Source organism: Drosophila kikkawai, chromosome 3R (genome assembly GCF_030179895.1).
Source record: "Drosophila kikkawai strain 14028-0561.14 chromosome 3R, DkikHiC1v2, whole genome shotgun sequence".
Lineage (NCBI taxonomy): Eukaryota > Metazoa > Arthropoda > Insecta > Diptera > Drosophilidae > Drosophila > Drosophila kikkawai.
The window spans coordinates 37,849,539-37,870,572 of NC_091731.1; the positions used below are offsets into that span (position 1 = coordinate 37,849,539).

Below are 21,034 nucleotides of genomic sequence, written 5' to 3' on the forward strand. Positions count from 1 at the left end.
TAGCCCACTGATCGAACGAACGGCCGGGCAGCAATGGCAAAACGGATTTGTACCAGTATTTGTTATTTGTATTTCTTATTGTCATGGTATCTGTATCTGCATTATTGGCCCATGTTATCTTGTGATTTCACGCTTCCGCTCTTCCTCAGATCGGCGGTCAAAAGTTGGCTCACAGCAGCTGTGCCTGTTTGGGAGTTTGTTGTTAAGAAGGATCGATTGGCTTCTGTGGGTTGGATGGGTTGTTCCTTGGGTTTTTATCTGTAAGGATAGCCAGGATACACCAGAGTCTAAGGAGAGTTCTTCAAATTATTTTGGCCTGGCTTTCACCCATTATTTCCGTACTGGCCATTCGGCTGATTAATGCCAGTTCACCAGCTCTCGCATAGATCTACTTTTGGCCGCGGGTAATGGTATAATTGGTCATCTCAGAGCCACTCCCTTCGCATGCTTGGCGCAATGTAAACAATTAACTGGCCAATGCAAATATGAGTGAAATTTCCCCCATAAGCCAGCCAGTTACTCAAGAAAAACGAGGAAGTGGGAGAAAGAGCTGCCTGCCAATAAGCGTGAAAAGGCAAACACTTTGAAGTGCATAAATTAAGCCACAGCGACAGCGGGGAAAATCGGGGATTGTGCGGCTTACGGCGGACTGGGGAGTAGAGTCTTTCGGGGACCCAATCCAGTTTTGGCTGCAGGCGGCTGCAGGCAAATCGAAGATGGCTGAGACTGCGCAGAGTCTGCGGCGGATGAGTGGGCTCTGGCAATTGAGCCAATTGAAAGCCCACAACTAATATACGCCCCGTTGCACTTGACCACTGATGCAGTTTATCGGTTAACTGAATATCATTTGCTCATTTGTGTAGCTGGGAATTCAAAGGTTTATTCTTAAATATGTTCATAAAAACGCATAATTTTACCAGAATTGTGGACTTTTTGTGGCATCTCATCGTTCGCTACTGCCATACAGCTGGGGTAATCAAGCCAACGCACAACACAAATAGCTAACTAATTTTTGGGCAGCGTCCAAAACCCGTTTTTAACACCTCCAGGGGTGGAGCCAGAGGGAGGCGGAGCACGGAGCGCGCAGCCATCACCGAAATCAAGTCACCATAAAATGTAAATAGGTTGCCGTGTGCTTTAAGAGCGTCGAACGTTTCGCTTTGGCGATTAATTAAAGACTCATTAAGAATTTGTTCAACCGGACCGATTAATTAAAAGGCTGTTAAATGTTAAAAAAGGCAACAGCACACAGTCGAGGAGTTAAACAATTCAACTAAAGTCCATAAAAAGAGTCCAAAGAAAAGGAAATTAGTTTTGCTTTGTTTTTAGTCAAATTTAACAATATAATTCTTGAAAGCTCTACGGATTTATCCTGTGAAGAATCTATATATATAAGCTATTCTATAGATTATTAATAAATAAACTAAAAAATGTCTATTTTGTCCGAAAAAGAGAAACATGATATGCACCTTGGACTCTGAAAGGGAATGTCTTTAGCGGCGCTGTTGATAAATGCGCAGCAGTTCTGGGGGCACTTTTTTTATATTTTGTTGTAAAAAATCGTTCGGTCGAAGATCACGAAACAACGAAATTGAAACGTCACCAGTAACTGGCAGGCGGCGGCGGCTAAGATTGTTAGTTGTCGGCCGGTCGCTTGTTTCTCCACGAATATTAACACATTAAAATGGTAAACGTGGTTGAGTGAAAAATTAACCCAAAGCAGCCGAAATGTGGCTGCAGCGTAAATTATGCAAACTCATCAAGCCAACGTTATCCAAACATCAATGGGCCAGGGCCTGCGAGGCTTGGGAAAAATTAGCATAAGCCAAAAGACGATCCGTCCAACAAGGGGCAGAGGAGCTCCTCCAAGCCCAGGGGGGAAAATGGAGGACGAGGAGGGGATATGAGCACTTGGGGAAAAAGTGGACTGCATTATCTAAATTGTAACTTTATATAAATAAAGGTACAAATGTTGTCAATATTCTTTATATTTTGAAAATATGTAGGTCCTTTATAAATAAGAATTTAATTATCAATTTAAAATTATCGATCTTAGCTCCAAATTTTAATAATAATATTAATTAATAATAATAATACAAAATAATACAGAATCTTTTTTAAAAGTGCATGAAGTCAAAGGGAGTCGGGCAGCCAGGGAACAGGGAACAGGGAATGGCCCAGGCATGGCAGGAATGCCACATTGATGCAGTCACTTTGATAGCGCGACATTAGCAGCAATTTATATGCAAATGCAGCAGCCCAGGCCAAGAACAGGGAGAGGAGGCGCTGCGCAGCCGCAAAGAGAGCAGAGAAGCGACTGCCAAACTGATTGATGTTCTCATTTCAAAAGATGCCACAGCACAGGAGGATTCACAGGGAGCCCAGGGTGAGGGACCATGTAGGCAGCATCATTAATGCGAATCATTAGCAGTGCCCGTTGATAAGATCGGGTGCAAATTATGCAGCCGGAGTTGGAGCAAAGCCCTTCGACGACGGAGGAACCCCTCCTTTCTGGTCTTGAATTATGCCCAGCGGTCCCCGAGAAGGGGCGGTGAGTGCGTAATTTTTAATTGCCAATTAAAATTGCTCCAATGAAGATGTGAAAGCTAAAGGTCCGAACTCCCGAAAGCTAGAGCCGGACAGCCTTGAGCCGTAATTAGGGGAGGCTCTAAATTGGCCTTATTTAAGTTGGGACTATTTAATATTCAATAGGAATACCAAAGGGATTATTTATAATTAATGACCCTCGGGCAAAACACATGAGAGGTGGAGGAAAAGAAAAGCAAATTTCCTGATTCTCTGTTTTAATTTAACTCTTCTTAAATCCCGCGCATAGATTCAAATAAAACAGAAAAGTGTTGGAAAATATTCCGCAGAAATAATCGAAGCAGCTGTATTCCGTTAAAAACATCGAGCTCTGGCAACGCTAGTCCACAACCAGGTCTGGCAGAGCCAATATTATGCGCCGGTTAGTGTGGCCAGCCTCGGGGAATTTTAACCGTTATGGTCGTAAAACCCGGTGGCCACACCGCAAGAACAACAACAAAAAAGAAGGGGGAAACCATAAAAGTATGGAACGAAAATAGGCCAAAGAAGCAGCTACCAGGACCAGGATGAGCGCTGATGAGGGATCTGAGCCGAACCTGCTGCGTGTGCTGATAAACTGCGCGGAGAAGGCGGCCAACATTTCCAGGACATGTCGCTCCAATGAGGAGCTGCTGGCCCTCTTGGTCCAGGAGAAGAGCGGGGTGGAGGCCAATGCCCGCTTCGATCACGACTTTAAGACCCTTGCGGACGTCCTCATCCAGGAGACCATTAAGCACGAGGTAGGCGGCCTTTTTCCCGCCATGCAAGAGTCTATCCTGGGCGAGGAGTCTCCGAATTTCACCAACAAGCTGGGAGAGAGCGTGACGATTGCAGTGGGAGCCGACGAGCAGGAAACTGCCGCCTGCCTGGAGGCCGTGCTCAGTGGATATGAAGGAGCGGCCCGAGCACTAGCTAGCGATGTCCATCGAGTGGTTACCTTTGCGAGCGAGAAGCTTGGCGAAATTCCCGACCTGCCAGAGGAGCTAGACTACGCAAATCTTGGCATTTGGATCGATCCGATTGGTGGGTTCGTTTGGTAGTTAACAGAGGGCATCAGCTTATTAATTCTTGAACTCCCCCTTAGATGCCACCGCAGAGTACATCTCAGGCGACACCATGTTCACGGACTTCCCTGGCATCACATCCACCGGGCTAGATTGCGTTACAGTCTTAATCGGTGTCTACGAGCGCGACACCGGCGTGCCTGTAATAGGAGTGGTGGCCCAGCCGTTTGGCGAAAAGTTGGAGGAGAACGTCTACAGCTCGTCCATGTTCTGGGGCGTCTGCTTACCTGCGCTTCAAGCCCATAACTGCAACTTCGAGGCACGCGACGAGAACCGTCGGCTGGGCATATTCTCCAGTTCCGAGCAGTCCGACATCCTGCAGCGTTTTCTCGACCTCGGCTACGAGTTCGCCTTTTCGGCGGGTGCCGGTCACAAGGCCTTAAAGGTGATCACCCACGAGGTGGACGTCTACCTGCTCAGCAAAGGGTCCACCTTCAAATGGGACACGTGCGCTCCGCAGGCCATTCTGCGAGCTCTCGGTGGCCAAGTTCTCGATTACGCAGCCAGTGTGGCGGAGCAGAAGGCGTTGCCATTGACCTATCTAGTGGAGGATTCCGACTCGGATTGGAAGCGAAATGCTGGCGGCATTATTGCCGTGCGCAACGTAGATGTTGTGGAGGAGCTGCTTGCCAAATTGGCGGATCAATGAATGCAGTTGTTGATGTTGTCGCAATCTCTTTATTAGCTGTTGTAATTGTTATATGTGTATGACAGAGTGAGTCGAGTTTCTCCGGTGAAAACGAAAGTTCGATTTGCAATCCCTATTACCTCAAACCGAATGCTTTAACAAAAATGAATTATTTACTGAAACAAAATGGAAAAATAATCGCATTCATGGCGATGATCGACTCACTCTAATATAAGAACTAATCATAATTGTTGTCGATTGTTGGAAACATGAAAAATAAAAAATAACAAAGATCTCCATGGAATCGGCATGAATCGTCTTAGTGGACGCTTAAAAGAACAAAGGAAATGATTTTCACAAAATCGTTGGAGGTACTCACTAGCTGTGGAGTACGCTATAATCTATAAACTATGAAATTAAGCTAAGAGGCATTCGGAACTAGCTTGGGCTTATCGTTTCAGAATTTGCTTGAGCTTCGAAATCCTTATGAGACGCGTATCGGCCTCCGGACCTTCCATAACGGTGCAGGAAAGGGTGCGATTGAGGGTGAGGTACTCCTCCAAAACCTTAAAGTTCTGGGTTTTGTCAAAGCCTAAAATCAAGATGTCAGCTTAAACTGAAGCTGTGCTCAGGCTTAGGGGGGCTTACCTTCTATATAGCACTTGGTGGCGTAGATGGCGTGCAGCAGCTTGCTGGTCATGGGTTTCAGTTTCTTAATGTCCACGTACTCCGAATTTCCAAAGTCGTAGTAGAATATTAAGGCCTTGTCGTCCTTGATCTCTTGGCATACCCCGCGATACCACACCTGGTCCTCGGAAAAGAGAGCTAAGCATGCTTCGCCAACGCTAAAAATAATAAATAATAGCTCATTAATAGGTTATTTTTCAGTTTTTTAAGCACTTTTACCAAGGCACATAGTTGGCGACCACATTGTGGACGCATTCACCGTGACTGGCCACCAAGCCGAACGTTTTCTGCAAGCTTACGGCCTCCGACTCGAGCTCGAAGTGGAGGGCCGTTATGTAGCCAGCGTTTTGCAGTTCGTGTGCACTCAGCATCACGAGGCCGATATCGTCGCCCAAAGGGACTATCTTCCTGGCCATATCTTCAAAATAGAATCGTTTAAGGGATTGGGTCTCCACCGGGTCAGGTGATTTTGGTGGAGATGGAGGCAATGCTGGGCCTGCTGTATCATCCGGCTTGAACGGATGCGTGATCTCCGGTGTTGCCGGAGCTGCCTTAAGGTTTCCTGGCATGGGCTCAAACATTAGCGGCAGCATGCGACTCACTAGCGAGCGCTGTTCACCCGAGCTGGACAATAGGTCCACAGTGGCGGTGTCCTCATCGGCCATTTCCAGACTTAGCTCTTCCTCCTGAGCGGAGAGAACCTGAAGCATGTGGCTGGCCGAGTTGTTTGCCGGCACAGCTGCCTCAGGAATGTTCCAGATATTCCTTAACTTGACGCGCATAAGGCTCACCGGCAGATTCTCAAGGAACCGGCAAGACTTGCGGAGCTCTGATGACTTTACTTTGTGGCTGGCCCCTGTATCGACGTTGTGCACCTTGAAAATACCGCCCTCAACGCCAGATACCTGAAAAACCTGAGTTATAATTTTGAATCCATTAAATAGACGGACTGCTTACCTCTCCTCGAAAATGGCCCAGGCTTGTGGAAACCACTAGCACGATGGAACCAATGGGTACCTCTTCGGACTCCTCGAAGGGCTCGCACTTGGATGCCAGGCTCTTGAAGATCCTCAAATACTGTTTGATCTGCTTGGAGCTGATAAAGACTTCCTTGTAGCTCTCGACGTGGCTAATGAACACAACGGCGCCGTCTGCGATGGGCTCGCGCCAGTACTTGTGTCCCAGGTCGGAGACCTTGCCCAAGAATGTATTCAAGCGAGCCACGCAAATCTGCTTACCCTTGGACAGCAAGGAGGCATTGGCGCTGCGCAGCGTCGTCTTCTTGCTCTGCAGGCTTTTCGTGTCGAACTTGACGGCGAGATCCGTGTGCTTATGCAGGAGCGATTGGGGCACATCGTCGTCCAACTGAACTGCAAAAACTCGAAGGGGCAGGCCCAGTAGCTCGCTGGGAATGCGAATCAATTCGGTGGCAATGGAGACACAGCCGTGGTCCATCTCGTAGACCAGGAATATGGGAGAGGGCTTCTCGATGTAATCCAGCAGGAAGGCTCGCCGGAAGCTGCCGTTCGAGGAGCGAGCGGCCACATAAAAGGTGGACTTGCCCTCCGGAAAAGGACCGGAGAAGGGCTGACCGGGCTTGCCAGACAGGCAATCATTCAAGTCCTTGTTAATGTGATCCAAAACGTTAATCTGCAGCAGGGCCACTTGCTTCACCTTGTCCTGCTGATCTTTGCGGTCAAATATTCTTATCACCTTGACCTCCGGATTGAGTTGCAGCATCTCCAGGGGCAGATCAAGTGGGATGGTCATCTTGGGCTTCAGCTGCACCTGGTAAATGCCCTCGTGCGTGCGAGTTCCCAACAGACGGATCGATAGGTTCTTGTTGACTTGCACGCCGGTATTCGTAGGCAGTTTCACACGGAAGGCATAGGCCTTGAGCTCGGCCATCTTCGAAACGGGCCCATAGATATCCCGAAGCGGAATGGTGACCACGGTTCCGAAGTCAATCAGGCGGATTTTGGCCTCTTTAGTATCGACACTTATGACCTGTCCGCGGTGAACTAGGCTATCGGCCAAAATGGCCACCAGAGAGTCCGGCTGAATGTTCTTGGCCAGGGTCAGCTTACCACTCTGCAGCAGGCGCTGCATGCCTGCCTGCATTCGCTCCATGCCCTCCACATTGGCCACGTGCAGCACCCAAATGGGGCCCTCCTTTTCCATGGAGGTCACACGGCACTCGAAAAACTCTTCGCCGACAGGTAAGTTGTGCTGGCGCCAGTTTGTAGAGAGTTGTTCCTCCTTCTTTTGAGTGGGCACTGCTACAGTGGCGTCCGGGGTAGGAGTCTTGGCCTTAACAGGAGTCTCGTCCTCAGCCTCCACTGGAGTTTTGGCCTGTTTCTCCGCCAACGGGGTCCTAATGTCCCTGTAGGGCACCAAGGGTCTGAAAATAATTATTTCATTCATTCATGGTTTTCCATCGAATATGTAAAGCTTTGTATTCTTCAGAGTATTGTGTGTGCACTGTTGCCATGCGGAAATTTGACAATTCATTGCCTAGGTGTGTGTGTGTACTCACGGCATAATGATGCAGAAGTACTTGTGCCTCTGCCAATCCTTCGTCTGGCAAACGGCGGTGCAATACGTTTCCCCGCAGCGCTGGCACATCAATCCGCTTGATTGTCCGCATATCACGCAAACCTTAGCCATTGCGCCGAAATAGGGAAATTAAGACGCGAAATTTTCACAGGCGCCGCCGAAGAAATATGAATGAAGTCGAGAATCAAAATGGCGGACTAACGGAACTTTTCCAAGAAACTGCGTGTTATTCTTTTAACTGCGAAAATCACTGATCTACAGCGAAATATTAGGAGTATTCACTTGTATTTGTTCTTGGATGAATGGTGAAAATGACCCGAACGCGGGCCCAAGTACGCGAACTTATGTTTTAATGAGATGATCAAAATCACGCGCCCGGACAAGAACTTTCAAAGTTAGTGCTGGCAAAACTTCGGAGTACTATCGATACCATCACTGTTTCGTTCGAAAAATCGATAGTGGAAAACATTGATAACTCATTCTAGCGAAGTCTGGAACCATTTCATTTTTAAACAAATTAAAGATATAAGCGGTTTTATCTTATTTTAGCCAGAATTTGTTGCTGAATTTAAATAAGTTTTTGAGCTTGAAAAGTTCGCATAATACAATATTTTTGAATATTCGGGTTCTACACTTCAGAATAGTGTTACCGCACGGATACGCAGAAAATATACCGGATGAAGATGGCGCCCCACAGGCAGGCTTTTTTTAACCACGTTGTCAGCCACACTTTTTCTTATTTATGTAATATTCGCCCAATTTTGCGTTTTGCTGTTGAATTTGCGACTCTCCAAGGATAAAAATGCAAGGTCTTGGTCTTCAGAGCATTAAGAAGAATCCGGCCTTGATTCCGCTCTACGTGTGCGTTGCGGCCGGAGCCATTGGCGCCGTCTATTACATGGGTCGCCTGGCCACCAGGAATCCGGACGTAACCTGGAACCGCTCCTCGAACCCCGAGCCCTGGCAGGAGTACAAGGACAAGCAGTACAAGTTCTATTCGCCAGTGAGGGACTACTCGAAAACCAAGAGTGCAGCACCCAACTTCGAAGAGTAGACTTAAACTTGCAATTTTGTCGGCTAAGCAAATATTGTGTATCCAATTTTAATGGCTGTAACTATGTAGCTGTTAAATAGCCTATTAAAGCCAGCTACACCGCTAAAAATATTGTTTCCATTGGTATATTGTATAAATGTTATGAAAGAACAATGTCTAATTGCGCAGACTCAAATCAAGAGCCAGTTGCACCCAAAAATGTCAACTTATCCTTTCATGAGATCTTTAATTGAATTGCCGTACTCTCAGAAACAATAAACAATACTATGGCTTAAGCCCGAACAATGTGTTTGATTGCTGCGATTTTAGGCGAGGATGTAGCCGAACCAAAGGTGCAAGTCCCCTGCCAAGCCAATGAAACACAGCACCCACGTCAGTCTGTAAATGATGTTGTCCATGCTGCCGCCCTTCAGAAAGATGGGTTTGTCGTTGTTCTCCTGGAACTTCTTCCTCAACTTCTCCATTTTTGGGGTGATCTTGCCTGGTTGCCTCTTTGCAGCGGCGTGCATTAGGGCCGCCGAGGGGCGGGAGAGGTTGGGGACAGTGTAGAAGGCCCCCAACTCACCGCCGATACCGCGGAGCAGTGGCTAGTTGGGGGAGTTAATTAGTTTGTTTAAAGATTACTTTGAGCGAGGTACTTACGCGCAACGACAGCCAGTTTCTCTGCATTTATACGTGGGATTTTCTTAAAAGCAGCAAATGAAATTTTGTGGGCTTCTGAAATGCCAGCAAAACAGAGTTAACATGTAACATCCGGCCTGCTGAAACGGTATTTCTTCCTTAAAAAACCAATAATTGTATTTGTTAATATAAATTCCAATTGGATATTTTTGAGTCATACGGAAGCGCGGATTTTCCCGTTTTGGCAATCTCTTGTTCTGTTTTGTGTGAATGACAATTTTCTTCCTCTTTTAAACAAAGCCACTTTAAACAAAATAAATGCATTAAATTTGCGATATTTACGCAATGTCAGTGGCTAAATTGCTAAACCGCTCCGTGGGAAGAGCGGGCAAAGACTCCTTGCGGGTCTGCACTCTTAAACCCGTGGAACCCGAGCACCAGACCATTCACCTATCCACCGGCGAAAACTTCGTGGGACGCAGCCGGGAGACGGGAATCAGGGACAACAAGTGCTCCAAACGGCAATTACAGCTCCAGGTGGACCTGAAACTCTGCGGAGTGACCTTGAAAGTGCTGGGCGTGAATCCATGCGGCGTCAATGGAGTGATGGTAATGCAGCACTCGGAGTGCGAGCTAAAACACGGAGACCTGGTGGAGATTGTCTACGGGCGGCACCCCTTCGAGGTCGTCTTCAATCCACCGCCCACGGATGCCAAGGAGGAACTACATTCGCCATCTCCAACAGGATCGAGTGCCACTGAAACAGAAAGATGGGACTCTGCAGCCAACGGCAAGTTGGTAATCTTCACCAGCGCTGGCGTGACTGCATCTGAAAAGATCGCCGGCTACGACATGGATGGCACGATCATCAAAACCAAGTCGGGATACGTCTTTCCCAAGAACACCGAAGACTGGCAGATTATCTTTCCAGAAGTTGCAGAGAAACTGAAGAGTCTTCACAAGGATGGATTCAAGATTTGCTTTTTCACAAACCAAGGCGGCATTGCCAAGGGGAAGATCAAGCTAGATGACTTCAAGATTAAGATCAAGCAGATAGTGGCCAAACTAGGCGTCCCTGTCCAGGTGTTCATCGCCATTGGCGATGGCTACTACCGCAAGCCACTGCCCGGCATGTGGGAGCATCTAAAGGAGGAAATGAACGAGGGAGTGGAGATCCAAGAGGACCGCTGCTTCTTCGTGGGCGATGCTGCTGGCAGACCGGAGACGGGGAAGGGGGTCACCAAGCAGCGCAAAGACCATTCGCTGGCCGACAGACTCTTCGCCACCAACATTGGACTCTCCTTCTACACGCCGGAGGTGCACTTCTTGGGCCGCCGAGTGGAGCAGTGGAACAAGCCGGACTTCGACCCTTCTTGCATTCAGGACCAGGTAGCCCTCTTGGATCCCGACGATATTAGCTTTGAGGGTCATCCCTGCGAGATGGTTATCATGGTTGGCCTGCCCGGTTCTGGCAAGAGTCACATATGCAACGCCTTTTTCCAGTCTCGTGGCTACAGAATAGTCAATGCGGACACGCTCGGCAGCGTCCAAAAGTGCCTGAGTGCCTGCCAGGGATACCTGGAGGAAGGAAATTCATGTGTGGTCGACAACACCAACGTGGATGCGGCCTCTCGCAAGAAATTCTTGTCCATAGCCAGCAATCTAAAGATCCCCTGCCGCTGCCTGGTGATGAATCTCTCCGTTGCCCAGGTGAAGCACAATATCGCCTTCCGCGAGCTGTCGGGGGCAAACCACTCCAAGATCAACGACATGGTCTTCAACATGATGAAAAAAAAGTATCAGGAGCCGGCCCTAGACGAGGGATTCCAAAGCATTCACAGGGTGAACTTTAAGCCGGAGTTTGCCAGCGAAAAGGAGGAGAAGCTGTACAAAATGTATTTGGTGGAGAAGTGAGAAATTTTATTCAGTCCAAAGTGAAGATACGTTTGGCTATGTCATCGATCAGCCAGTCCATGGAGCTAAGCAGCTTCTCACCGGTCACCGCGCTAACCCCGGCCACCAGCCAGTGGTGCGTGGTGATCTCCTCCAGATGTAGTATCTGTAACGAATGTTGTGATTAAATCTGTTGACTAAGTATTGGCTGCTGCGTACCTCTTTGATTTCATTTGAAGTAAGGGCACCTGGCAGGTCCTGCTTGTTGCACAGCACCAGGAGGGTGGCACCCGCCAGACGCTCTTCCTGCAGCAGGATCTGTAGCTCCTGGCCGCAAGACTCCAGGCGCATGCGGTCCGCACTGTCCACCACCCACACCAGACCGTCGGTGCATTCGAAGTAGTTTCTCCAGTACGACCGCAAGGACTTCTGGCCACCCACATCCCACATATTCAGGGTGTACCCGTTGTGCTCCAGGGTCTTTATGTTAAAGCCCAGCGTGGGCGAGATTGTGTCTATGGGTTCGCCGTTGAAGCGCTTGAGGATCGTCGTCTTGCCGGCATTATCCAGGCCTCTAAAAGTAATTTATGGCATTTGTTTTGTTGTTGGATTTGTATGAATGTACAATGTGTGTATGCATTACTCACAACAACAATATGCGCATTTCCTTCTCCTTCTGACGCATCTTTTTCAATACTGTAAGGAAGCCCATAGCTGCGTTTGTATTTATTTATAGCTAGGGAGTTAATATTTAGTTCTTATTTCAGCAGCTGCCTTAATTTTTAGTCATAATGTAAATATTTTGTGTGAAGTCTGGCAGCGTAGAGATGTCAAACTACCGGTGGTACTATCGATAGTACCGATGGTTTGGATTCAGCTTCCACTATCGGTAGTTTGAAAACAATCGCGGTAGTATCGCCTCTATATAATTTTTTTTTTTTTTTTTGTTCCAGCGACGTCAACCGAGTCGGAAAGAATGTTTTCGAAGGCAGGAGAAATAATTTCCGATCGTAGATCACATTTTAGAAACCAAAAATAGTTGATAAACTGTTGTTTAAAAACAAAAATTGGTGGATATCTGACTGTTAAACGTTAACTCTGATCTCATACAATGTTTTTGAATAGTGGCAGGACCGCTTTAATATTATTTCATTTTTAAGATATAAAATATGAATCTTTTGTTATTTTTTTATTTTTGTTATTATTAAGCTTGAAACCAAACAATGAAATACGGGAAGAAAAATATATATATCACAAGAAATTAAAACTGTCCGACTATTTTTATATATTTTAAGACTTTTACTATATTATATCTTTACTCTTAAAAATCTCTTTCAAATTAATAAGGTATACCCTCAACTTTTTTGAATTTTTTATTAGTGGAATATCCCCTTTTTTAAGAAATTTTTTAATGTCGGTACTATCGCGATAGTATCGATAGTTTGCAAAAAAAAACTCGAAACTACCGATGGTGCGAATACCGGTAGTTTGACATCTCTATGGCAGCGCACAAAAAAACTATACAGTGAGCACCAAATAATCGGTACAATATTGATTATTACGACAATTCATATAAGGTAAATATATAAATAAATAAAGATTTAAAAATATATATACAAATTAATCTCAACGTTAAAACATTGTTTAAAATAGTTCATATAGTGGACTAAAGGAGCATCCACCGAGTTTTTACTGTACAATATCGGCCTACTTTGCTAGGGCTGCATTATCACGACCATCTGGCAGCACGCTTATTTAAATTATTAAAATTAATAAACTTAAAACTATTAAATGTTAAAAAATGGACAAATATCATACATTAATTTAAAACATATTTACGATATAATTGTTTTTTATAATATTTGTATTTCATGAACCTTAGCAGGGCTGCATTTTCACGGCCATCTGGCAGCACTCCTTCTCCAAGACATCAAACAGCTGTCATAATCGAGGCACCGATTTTTCGCCCAGGAAAACTTCTCGCCGTTTGCTAATTTTTAAAAATAAACCACAGCAAGATGATGAACTTGTCCAGAGTAAGTTTAGGGCTGAATTAAGGCGTGTTCCAGGCACTGGAGAAAGCGTGAAACACTGCTGGCATAACTGCCACAAGCGGACTTGCCGCATGCAATTACGTAAGGTCCGCTGGAGCCCACGAACTAACCGCACATTTCGTCTCCTGCAGGCCGTTGTCCGCAGCTTTGCCACCACCGCCGGCCGTCGCTCCGCCGCCGTGCCCAAGGAGCAGATCGAGAAGGGCTACTTCGAGATCCGCAAGGTGCAGGAGCACTTCCAGAAGAAGGACGGCAAGCCCGTGTTCCTCAAGGGCTCCGCCGTGGACCAGGTGCTGTACCGCATCACCATGGCGCTGGCCTTGGTGGGCATCGGCGGCATGGGCAAGCTCTTCTACGACCTGAGCGTGCCCAAGAAGGAATAAGGAGTGCAGTCCCCCAAAAATCCCTAAGCTAAGCCACTAAAACCAGCAAGACCCGTGATTCAGCCCCCCGGCCCCACATATGTTTTTGCAGTGTAGTCGTCGCCTTATATTTCTGTGTTTTGATTGTGTAAGTAAGCAGGAGAAAGGGAAAGAAAGTCGAGAGCCAGTTTATTATTGGTAGAACAAATAGCAAGAAAACTAAATATCCATTATTTTACATTTAAGTCTGAGCACTTTCGACCCTTTTTGTCCAAATTCCAACTAACAACATATCTTAACTAATCCCACTTCATCTTCCAGAGCTTTTGCCCCGGATACCTGGCCAACATAGAACACCCACCACACCCTCAACCTGGCTTGATGTTGTTTTGTGTTAGCCTAGCTAAGATTTGACTTAATGTGTAAACGGAACATTCGCAAGAGCATTTAAGGCGTGGAAATATAAGAACCTGGCTGTACAGTACAGAGACTGCTTATTTCTTTTATTGCATGGTCGCTGGCTATGAGATATTTGCCCAAAAGTATTTTTTCCTCTAATTGCATTGACATTAAGTAAACAACCGACGGCATGGAGCAGAGGATCTGGGATGCGGCAGAGAGAGACCCAGAGTGAGGAACCGTCTAAGGCAACGGGCCTGTTTTATAAATCAAAGGGCGGCAACTCGGCGCGTTGCCATTGGCATGGAAATGCATTTTAAATCGAGCGAATCATGTTGCGCTTTAACACAAGCACAGGCCCATGCACGCTGCCGCTGTTTATTAATATCCGAGAACTGGTAGCGGGGACGGGGACTGGGCTGCTGCCTCGAAATATGTGCATATGCAATTCAAGGCGTTTTTCATTAGTTATTTCTCCATAAACACTTAAATAAAACTAAAGCATTAAAAATTAAGAAAACATCCGTTGCTTTATGAATTTTCACTTGTAATTTCCACACACAGACGGGTGCACAAGGGCAGTGCGGTCCAATTTTGTGTATCCTTTTAAAAAATATATATTTTACGTTAAAGATATACGAACATAATGTGCTTCCTTTCTTGTATTCGTTAGGCTCTTAAACAAATCACTAAAAACTAGACTTTAGACATTATACTTGTATCCATTGATCTCGGCTTTTATGGTAAAGTGATCATAAAGTTTTGAAAATCTACTTTAACATAATAATGTACAAAGAAATTCTAAAAATAAGGTAGTTTATTAGCTCAGCAGAACTTTTTGTTTAAGATAAATTCCTAATTACTAAATTGCACTCCTGCATTACACTCCCAGTACGCACTGTATCCGCACACACCCACCATTGGAAAGGCTCTCCGCTTCTGTTTCTGTTGTGTGTTGTTGTGTGCTGTGTTGGTTTGCCATTATACCGTTACGGCCCATTTGAACACTGCGATGTGCGCGCGAAACGAAACGCATAAAATGGAGGCCAGGCGGGCGTAAAAACATTTCCGAACTCATTGCATATCTGCATCGGGGGCTACTGATCGAAGCTACACCCACGATCTATCTGTGTTCTATACACTGCGCGAAGGTGGAGACAGACATTGTAACCCGCTCCAAAAAAGAGACAGAAGCTAAAACTTGGGGGTTTTAATTAAAGTTCCTAAGGACCAAACTAATTGTGGCTTGGCCACGCACATGTCGCAAACTTATTATATTTCATAGACTGTGAAAAATTTAAATGAACACAAAATGCCACTGCGCTGGCGGAGATCGTGAAGCCCTAGCCATGGGCATAGCCAGCCCATTCCGTCCCCGGGAAGCGGGATCTTTCGGAGTAACTGCAACGGCAAGAGGCGTTCCACTCGACTGCCCGCATCCAAATTACAATAATAACTCAAGAAGCATAGAAGATGCCGGGCTAAACGCTACTCCTTCTCTGCTCTGCAGTCCTTTGCCTTTGCCAAAAACAATATGCTGACGAGCTGCGAGCTGGGAGCGAAAAAATGGGGATCGGGAGGCGGATGCGTGTAGAATCGGGAATCGAAAAATGTGTTTCATTAAATTTTATTTATAGTCGGCAATTTTATGCATTTAAAGCGCGTCTATCAGCGCTGCTGCATCAGTGCGGCATTGCCAGCGGCATCAAGGCGATGCGGAAACGACCGCGACGCCATTTTGGAAAGTTCCCTGCCAGCGGCAGCGACGGCGGCAGGCTTTGATTTAGAAAGGGGGTCAGAGAAGCTGGCAGGGTTGATCGAACTGATTACCAAGCCAATCAGGGGGATTCCCCTATATAGACCCAACTTTCACCTTTCCCCCAATTGTGTGTTGTTTTTCTTTTTGGTTGGTTTGGTTTTTTGGATGTCTTCCTATACAGGGTAGTCTAGTTTGAATAAGAAAGTATGATGGACTATTGTGAGTATAATTTATAGTCCAAATATCAATGGAGATATGTACATATATAATCAAAACATTTACTTATTTATTTAAGAATCAGCTCCATCCTAACTTACCTGATGAAGAACAAATGCAAATTACCAACGTATCCAGTTCTATAATCGGAACTGCATCCATAACTATAGCCATATAAATAAACTCGGGTATCTCACAGTCGGGCTCCTTGACAGCAGCGCCCTCGCTCGTTAGATGCTCCTCACGTGAAATATGGCCACGTCCTGGTCCGGATCGGATCAGATCAGATCGGCTTGGGATCCCGGTTCGCGGTCCGTGGTCCGCGATCCGCACAGCAGCCGCAGCCACAAATCAGAATGCCGTTGAAGCGTTCAAGTGCAACGAGCATGAAGCGAACTCGCTGCCGCTTGCGTCCCCAACTCTGTCTCCGTTGACGTCCCCAACTCCATCTCCCACCCCAACTTTATGCCCACCTCCGGATCGGGGCTGTCGGCAAATCTGGGCAACTTTCAGAAGAGGATTTCGTCAGATTGTCGCTGGGGTTGACGAGAGCTGACGGGTGAAGTCAAACCTTCACTCTTCCGAGGTGCTCATCGAAACCAGTTTGGCCTATTAACACTTCGATTACAACTCAACTTTTTGGACACTCCCGGAGGCACGGACGCGGAGCTCGGTGGCACTCTGGGTGGTCCCCGTCGCACTATTAGTTAGATTTTGATTTATTTGAGCTTCAATTAGTCGTTGAACAAATCTGTTTATTTATTTGCTTTTAATTATTGTTGGCAACCACAAAGCCGTGCCACCGCTGCTCTTTATGGCCACCTCGCTCCTTGCCTTGGCCGAAGAAGGTTTTTAATTAGCACCCGCCGGATAATTCACAAAAAAGCCATCACCAAATAGCCGAGGATTTCTACAGACGTTAATGGAATCGAAACTCCCGGAAAAAAATATCAAAGAGGGCAAACAGAGTTTTGTCTTTCGAGGCAACAAAAACTGAATGCTATATTTTTGGATTTCTTATTTGCGAATTCTGGTTAAAATTGGTTGAGGGAAGGGTTATTGAAGCTAAGCTTAACCTCCCCGAAATACCTGAAATCTTTCATTAATAATAAATATAATGTTGAATATTATTTGCATTTAGACAAAACAAAGGAATAAATAAAACATAGTTTTATTATATTTTCCGATTTTATTAGCGAATCCGGAATTCCCATTAAAATGGGGCAAAACTCATCGAAAATGCCTTATTTTGATATAGTTTCGCATCCATGGCTGCATCCAAAAAGAGGGATTCGGCTGGCGTAAACAAACAAAAACAGATTGCACGCCTTGCCGCAGAACTGGGAGGAATGTCGTAATATATAGAAACGGCATTGCGCGATTTATAGGCCGTAACTCAGCCCGGCCCCGTGAAAGATGCGCCGGGAAACCGAAACCCCGGCAAACCAGAAACACATGTCCATGTCCGGGACCATGGGAATTTTCGGGGGTTGAAAAGACTCCCAGAATTGGTCAGGCAACGACTTCATCTAGTTAGGAAAGGAACTGGGTCGGCAAGTGCGAACGTGTGGGATCAGGTGACATCTTTCCCGGTCGGTCGGTTGCGGTATGTTGCCTCTTAAGTGAGCCGGGTATTCGCTTACACCAATAATTCATCCTTAAGTGCAGTTGCGTCGATCCGTTTTATGTAGCGCCCAGCGTCCGCCTTTGGAGGGTTCGCCAGGACTCAAGTGGGTCGCATAATCACGTGTCGACGAGATCCTCCAAGATCGATGGCCGGTTTTATTTTTTGTTTCTTTTAGGGAGTGCGAGTACCGCCGCTGCCGTAGACAATTTGACGCTTCCGCCTGCTCCAGCGGTGGTGCACTGGGGGAAAAACTGTCAAATATTTGTAATTTATTTACCTTAATTTTCTAGATTAAACTGAGTATATAAATATAATGGTTTATTGCTGATTATTTTTTAGGTCTCATGTACATAATTTGATATACATAATTTTATACAGGACTAATAGCCCTTCACTATTTTGTAAGCCTTACGATTCTAGTACATCGAAAATGTATTGTGTATAGTTAACTAAATACTCATTGTATATATAATTAAAATATATATAAATATATAAAATATCATTGTATTATAAGAAAATTCTTTAAAGTATTTTTAAAGTTAAAATACGTTATTTAAGGGAAATACATTTTTCTGTCCGTTTTGTTTATCTCAGTGTAAGGTTCACACCCATCTGGTGTAATCTTATGCAAGTAAGTTAACCGTCTCTGCCCTGGATGTGTCAATTTTATAGCGCATTTGCCACTTTATGACATTTGATGCTCCAGCTCCTGGACCTCGGACTTCTCCCACTTCAGCACTCCTTGTTGTTGGGTCCTTTGTTTTCTCAAGTGCCCTGGTATATTCCGCTTCAACTCCTCTCACTCTTTGTTCACAGACAGAAAAATTCGAGGAAGGAGCTGTGGAAAAATAAAATAAAAGTCAGGGAATCAGGAGAGGAGAGCCGGCGGAAAGCGCACAGTGTTCATTTGTTATGCCTGTCATTTGTCGCCGCTCGCCGGCAACTTCAAAGCCTGTCACCCAATTTGTTAAACGCGGAGACAATTTTGTCATCGTCTTCCCCCGCCTTGGTTCCCCCCAGTCAGCCATCACTCCAAAAGCTTTGGCCGCCGGGGAAGAAATTTTTAGCTTTTGCATGTGTTTAATTATTTCGTAAGTATAACCAGATATACGAGGGATTTTAAAAACAGTATAGATTATATATATTTCTAGATACTTACCTTAATTATACTCCTAGTTTTAGTCAGAAGCTACTAACATCAGTCAGAAGGAGTAATTTCTGACACTATAAATCATATATATTCTTGATCAGCATCAACAGCCGAATTGTTTTATTTCGTCAATTTTGAAATTTGGAATACAGATTCTTTAAACTAGGAAAACTAGCATAGAAAAGTTTTCCGAACTGAGTTCGATGGTTTTTTGACTTAGTTATGGTTTTTATTTAAACTTTGATTTGTCCAAAAAATTATCATGTAAAAATATGGATAAATATTCGTTTACATAATTTAAATATTTCCGGTCTTCTTAACAGGTATTATACATTTTGTCGGTGAAGGAGTCATTTCCGGTCCCATAAATCATATATATTCTTGATCAGCAACAACAGGCAAGTCTTTCTAGACATGTTAAAACGAAAAAAAAATTTTCACAATTTTTTCAAAAATTTATAAGGGGTTACATCGTTAAAATAGTGAAAAATTGGCAAAATTAAAAATTTAAAACAAAGTTAAATTCAGTATGCAGATTTTTTAAACTTCTAAAAACTAACTTAGAGCAGCTTACCGAATTCAAATTAATGCATTTTTGGCTTAGTTATAATATTTTTAAATTGTAATATGCCACCAAAACTATCATATTGAATATTATGTCTATAAATATGAATATAAAGTCTTCACATAATGCATATTTCAGCTCTTTTTTGTGTCTGCTGAAGTGGAATAATAATAAATTTAATAGTTATAAACGGATTTTTAAAATTTTGAACACTATAAGCCGCTTTTTTAACCCCATAGAAACTAAGACAAAACAATTACCAAATTTACTTTATTTATTTTGATTGTAATAACAAATTCAATTCCTCATTTCAATGAATTCGAGGCAGAGCGACTAATGTCTTCAAGCTTATGGGGTAACTATTAACCTTAATTAACGAAATAAATACAAATATATATATATTAACAGTACAAAGCATAAAACGTATTTAATTTAGTCATATTAATGAATGAAAAAAAAAAAAACAAAGGGAAATTTGCAGAATGGCGATCGTCAGACCTGCAATCCGAACGAGTTCAGCCATAGAAAGAGCTAAAGAGCGGAGACGGAGTCGCTCTCGCACCGAGTGAGAGGATGAGAGGCCAATTGGATTCGCAACAAAAGGTATGAGCAGGTAAGCGTAAGCCAACTCAAGGAGGTGTGTCCAACGCCCTCTGTGTGTGTGTGAGTGTGCATGCACACCCGCCAGCGAGTGCAGGGGAAAATCAGCAGGCCAGAGCTGAGTTTTCTGCCCATTTTAATGAGGGAATGACAACGAAAATTGGCATCTATCATTAAATGACGATTTTTAGAATCGGTGACAATCAGATGAAGACAGGCATTTCTTATAATTAACTCTAACCAAGCAAGACGCAACGCCTCAGCGAGAGTTGGCATCCTCATCACGCATACGCCGTGTTGCCGCATTGGCTGCGCACTACAGGGTTACCACCACCAGCACCACCACCTACCACTGTGTCGTCTGCACCGCTTTATTAGCATTATGACTTTCCTAATGAACCAAAAATAGATGCACGCGATCCACCCAGAATTCCCACAGCCCCGCCCCCACCAGGCCGCCAAGTCGCCGAATCGCATGTGTGTGACACTAAAAAGTCATGACATCTCTCGCTCACCCTGCGTAACGCTACGGATACGCTTACTTGCTTCAGATTGGCCATTCAAGCATTCAGAAATTAACTCCGCCCGGTTGCGTGTGCTCACTCACTCGGCCCGCGAGAGAGATTCCGGTTCCCTTGCGACCAGAGAGCGACCCAGGGGGACTTTGGGTCCTGAAAAAGATGTAATTTTCCTGAGGAATCGCTCAGGAGGTTGGTCCCACCGTTTATGCAAGGTTACTTTATTTATTTTATTTTTATTAATATATTTTGATATTTTTTTAGAAAATCCATCTAACCAATTTGTTTAGGCCCTCCTGTGTAGTTAATTATCATTTCTGGTGAAAAGCCTCTCCACATTTTTATTTAGTCCGTTCGGATCCACAATTTTTGGAAGTCTTAAGATATAATATAATATTTATGATATATTTTAATATAAAATTTTCAAGCTGATAACATTTTTTAAATTAATTTTAGTTTAGTTTTAGTTTTCATCTATATATCCAGCCCCACCTTCAACACCCTGCAGCGCTCCTGTTCGTCCAAAGATATTCTTCATTTTTATTCTTTCGAGCATCGCCATTAAAGCCAACAAATACAAGCGATCGAACCGCCCTCCCTCGCATGTGTGTGTGCACAGCAAAAGAGCGAGAGAGAGGCAGTGCTAGAGAGAGAGAGATCTTGAGGATGCTGGGAAACTGCTCGGCGGAGTCGGC

General features: G+C 44.8%; 7 protein-coding genes across 7 annotated transcripts; 4 read left to right on the plus strand and 3 right to left on the minus strand.

The window, feature by feature from the left end:
• Positions 1-3,020: 3,020 nt before the first annotated feature.
• Positions 3,021-4,582, plus strand: Ipp (inositol polyphosphate 1-phosphatase). The gene is made up of 2 exons (XM_017181436.3): positions 3,021-3,609; positions 3,671-4,582. The coding sequence occupies exons 1-2, from the start codon at positions 3,114-3,116 to the stop codon at positions 4,297-4,299; spliced, it is 1,125 nt and encodes a 374-aa protein (XP_017036925.1). The 5' UTR covers positions 3,021-3,113; the 3' UTR covers positions 4,300-4,582.
• Kots (Kotsubu) lies at positions 4,306-7,926 on the minus strand. The gene is made up of 5 exons (XM_017181435.3): positions 7,502-7,926; positions 5,923-7,366; positions 5,185-5,870; positions 4,927-5,123; positions 4,306-4,870 (listed from the first exon to the last, which is right to left on the minus strand). The coding sequence occupies exons 1-5, from the start codon at positions 7,630-7,632 to the stop codon at positions 4,728-4,730; spliced, it is 2,601 nt and encodes an 866-aa protein (XP_017036924.1). The 5' UTR covers positions 7,633-7,926; the 3' UTR covers positions 4,306-4,727.
• A 320-nt stretch (positions 7,927-8,246) lies between these two features.
• ND-MLRQ (NADH dehydrogenase (ubiquinone) MLRQ subunit) lies at positions 8,247-8,684 on the plus strand. The gene has a single exon (XM_017181465.3). The coding sequence runs from the start codon at positions 8,324-8,326 to the stop codon at positions 8,573-8,575; it is 252 nt and encodes an 83-aa protein (XP_017036954.1). The 5' UTR covers positions 8,247-8,323; the 3' UTR covers positions 8,576-8,684.
• Positions 8,685-8,781: 97 nt separating this feature from the next.
• COX7AL (Cytochrome c oxidase subunit 7A-like) lies at positions 8,782-9,376 on the minus strand. Its single transcript, XM_017181463.3, has 2 exons — positions 9,218-9,376; positions 8,782-9,162 (listed from the first exon to the last, which is right to left on the minus strand). The coding sequence occupies exons 1-2, from the start codon at positions 9,242-9,244 to the stop codon at positions 8,881-8,883; spliced, it is 309 nt and encodes a 102-aa protein (XP_017036952.1). The 5' UTR covers positions 9,245-9,376; the 3' UTR covers positions 8,782-8,880.
• Positions 9,377-9,419: 43 nt separating this feature from the next.
• Positions 9,420-11,293, plus strand: PNKP (Polynucleotide kinase 3'-phosphatase). The gene has a single exon (XM_017181461.2). The coding sequence runs from the start codon at positions 9,542-9,544 to the stop codon at positions 11,108-11,110; it is 1,569 nt and encodes a 522-aa protein (XP_017036950.1). The 5' UTR covers positions 9,420-9,541; the 3' UTR covers positions 11,111-11,293.
• On the minus strand, positions 11,095-11,935 carry Arl2 (ADP ribosylation factor-like 2). Its single transcript, XM_017181462.3, has 3 exons — positions 11,737-11,935; positions 11,309-11,663; positions 11,095-11,255 (listed from the first exon to the last, which is right to left on the minus strand). Exons 1-3 carry the CDS (start codon positions 11,799-11,801, stop codon positions 11,121-11,123), a joined length of 555 nt encoding a protein of 184 aa, XP_017036951.1. The 5' UTR covers positions 11,802-11,935; the 3' UTR covers positions 11,095-11,120.
• Positions 11,936-12,971: 1,036 nt separating this feature from the next.
• On the plus strand, positions 12,972-13,995 carry COX7A (Cytochrome c oxidase subunit 7A). Its single transcript, XM_017181304.2, has 3 exons — positions 12,972-13,125; positions 13,275-13,653; positions 13,827-13,995. Exons 1-2 carry the CDS (start codon positions 13,108-13,110, stop codon positions 13,524-13,526), a joined length of 270 nt encoding a protein of 89 aa, XP_017036793.1. The 5' UTR covers positions 12,972-13,107; the 3' UTR covers positions 13,527-13,653; positions 13,827-13,995.
• The last annotated feature ends 7,039 nt before the right edge of the window (positions 13,996-21,034 follow it).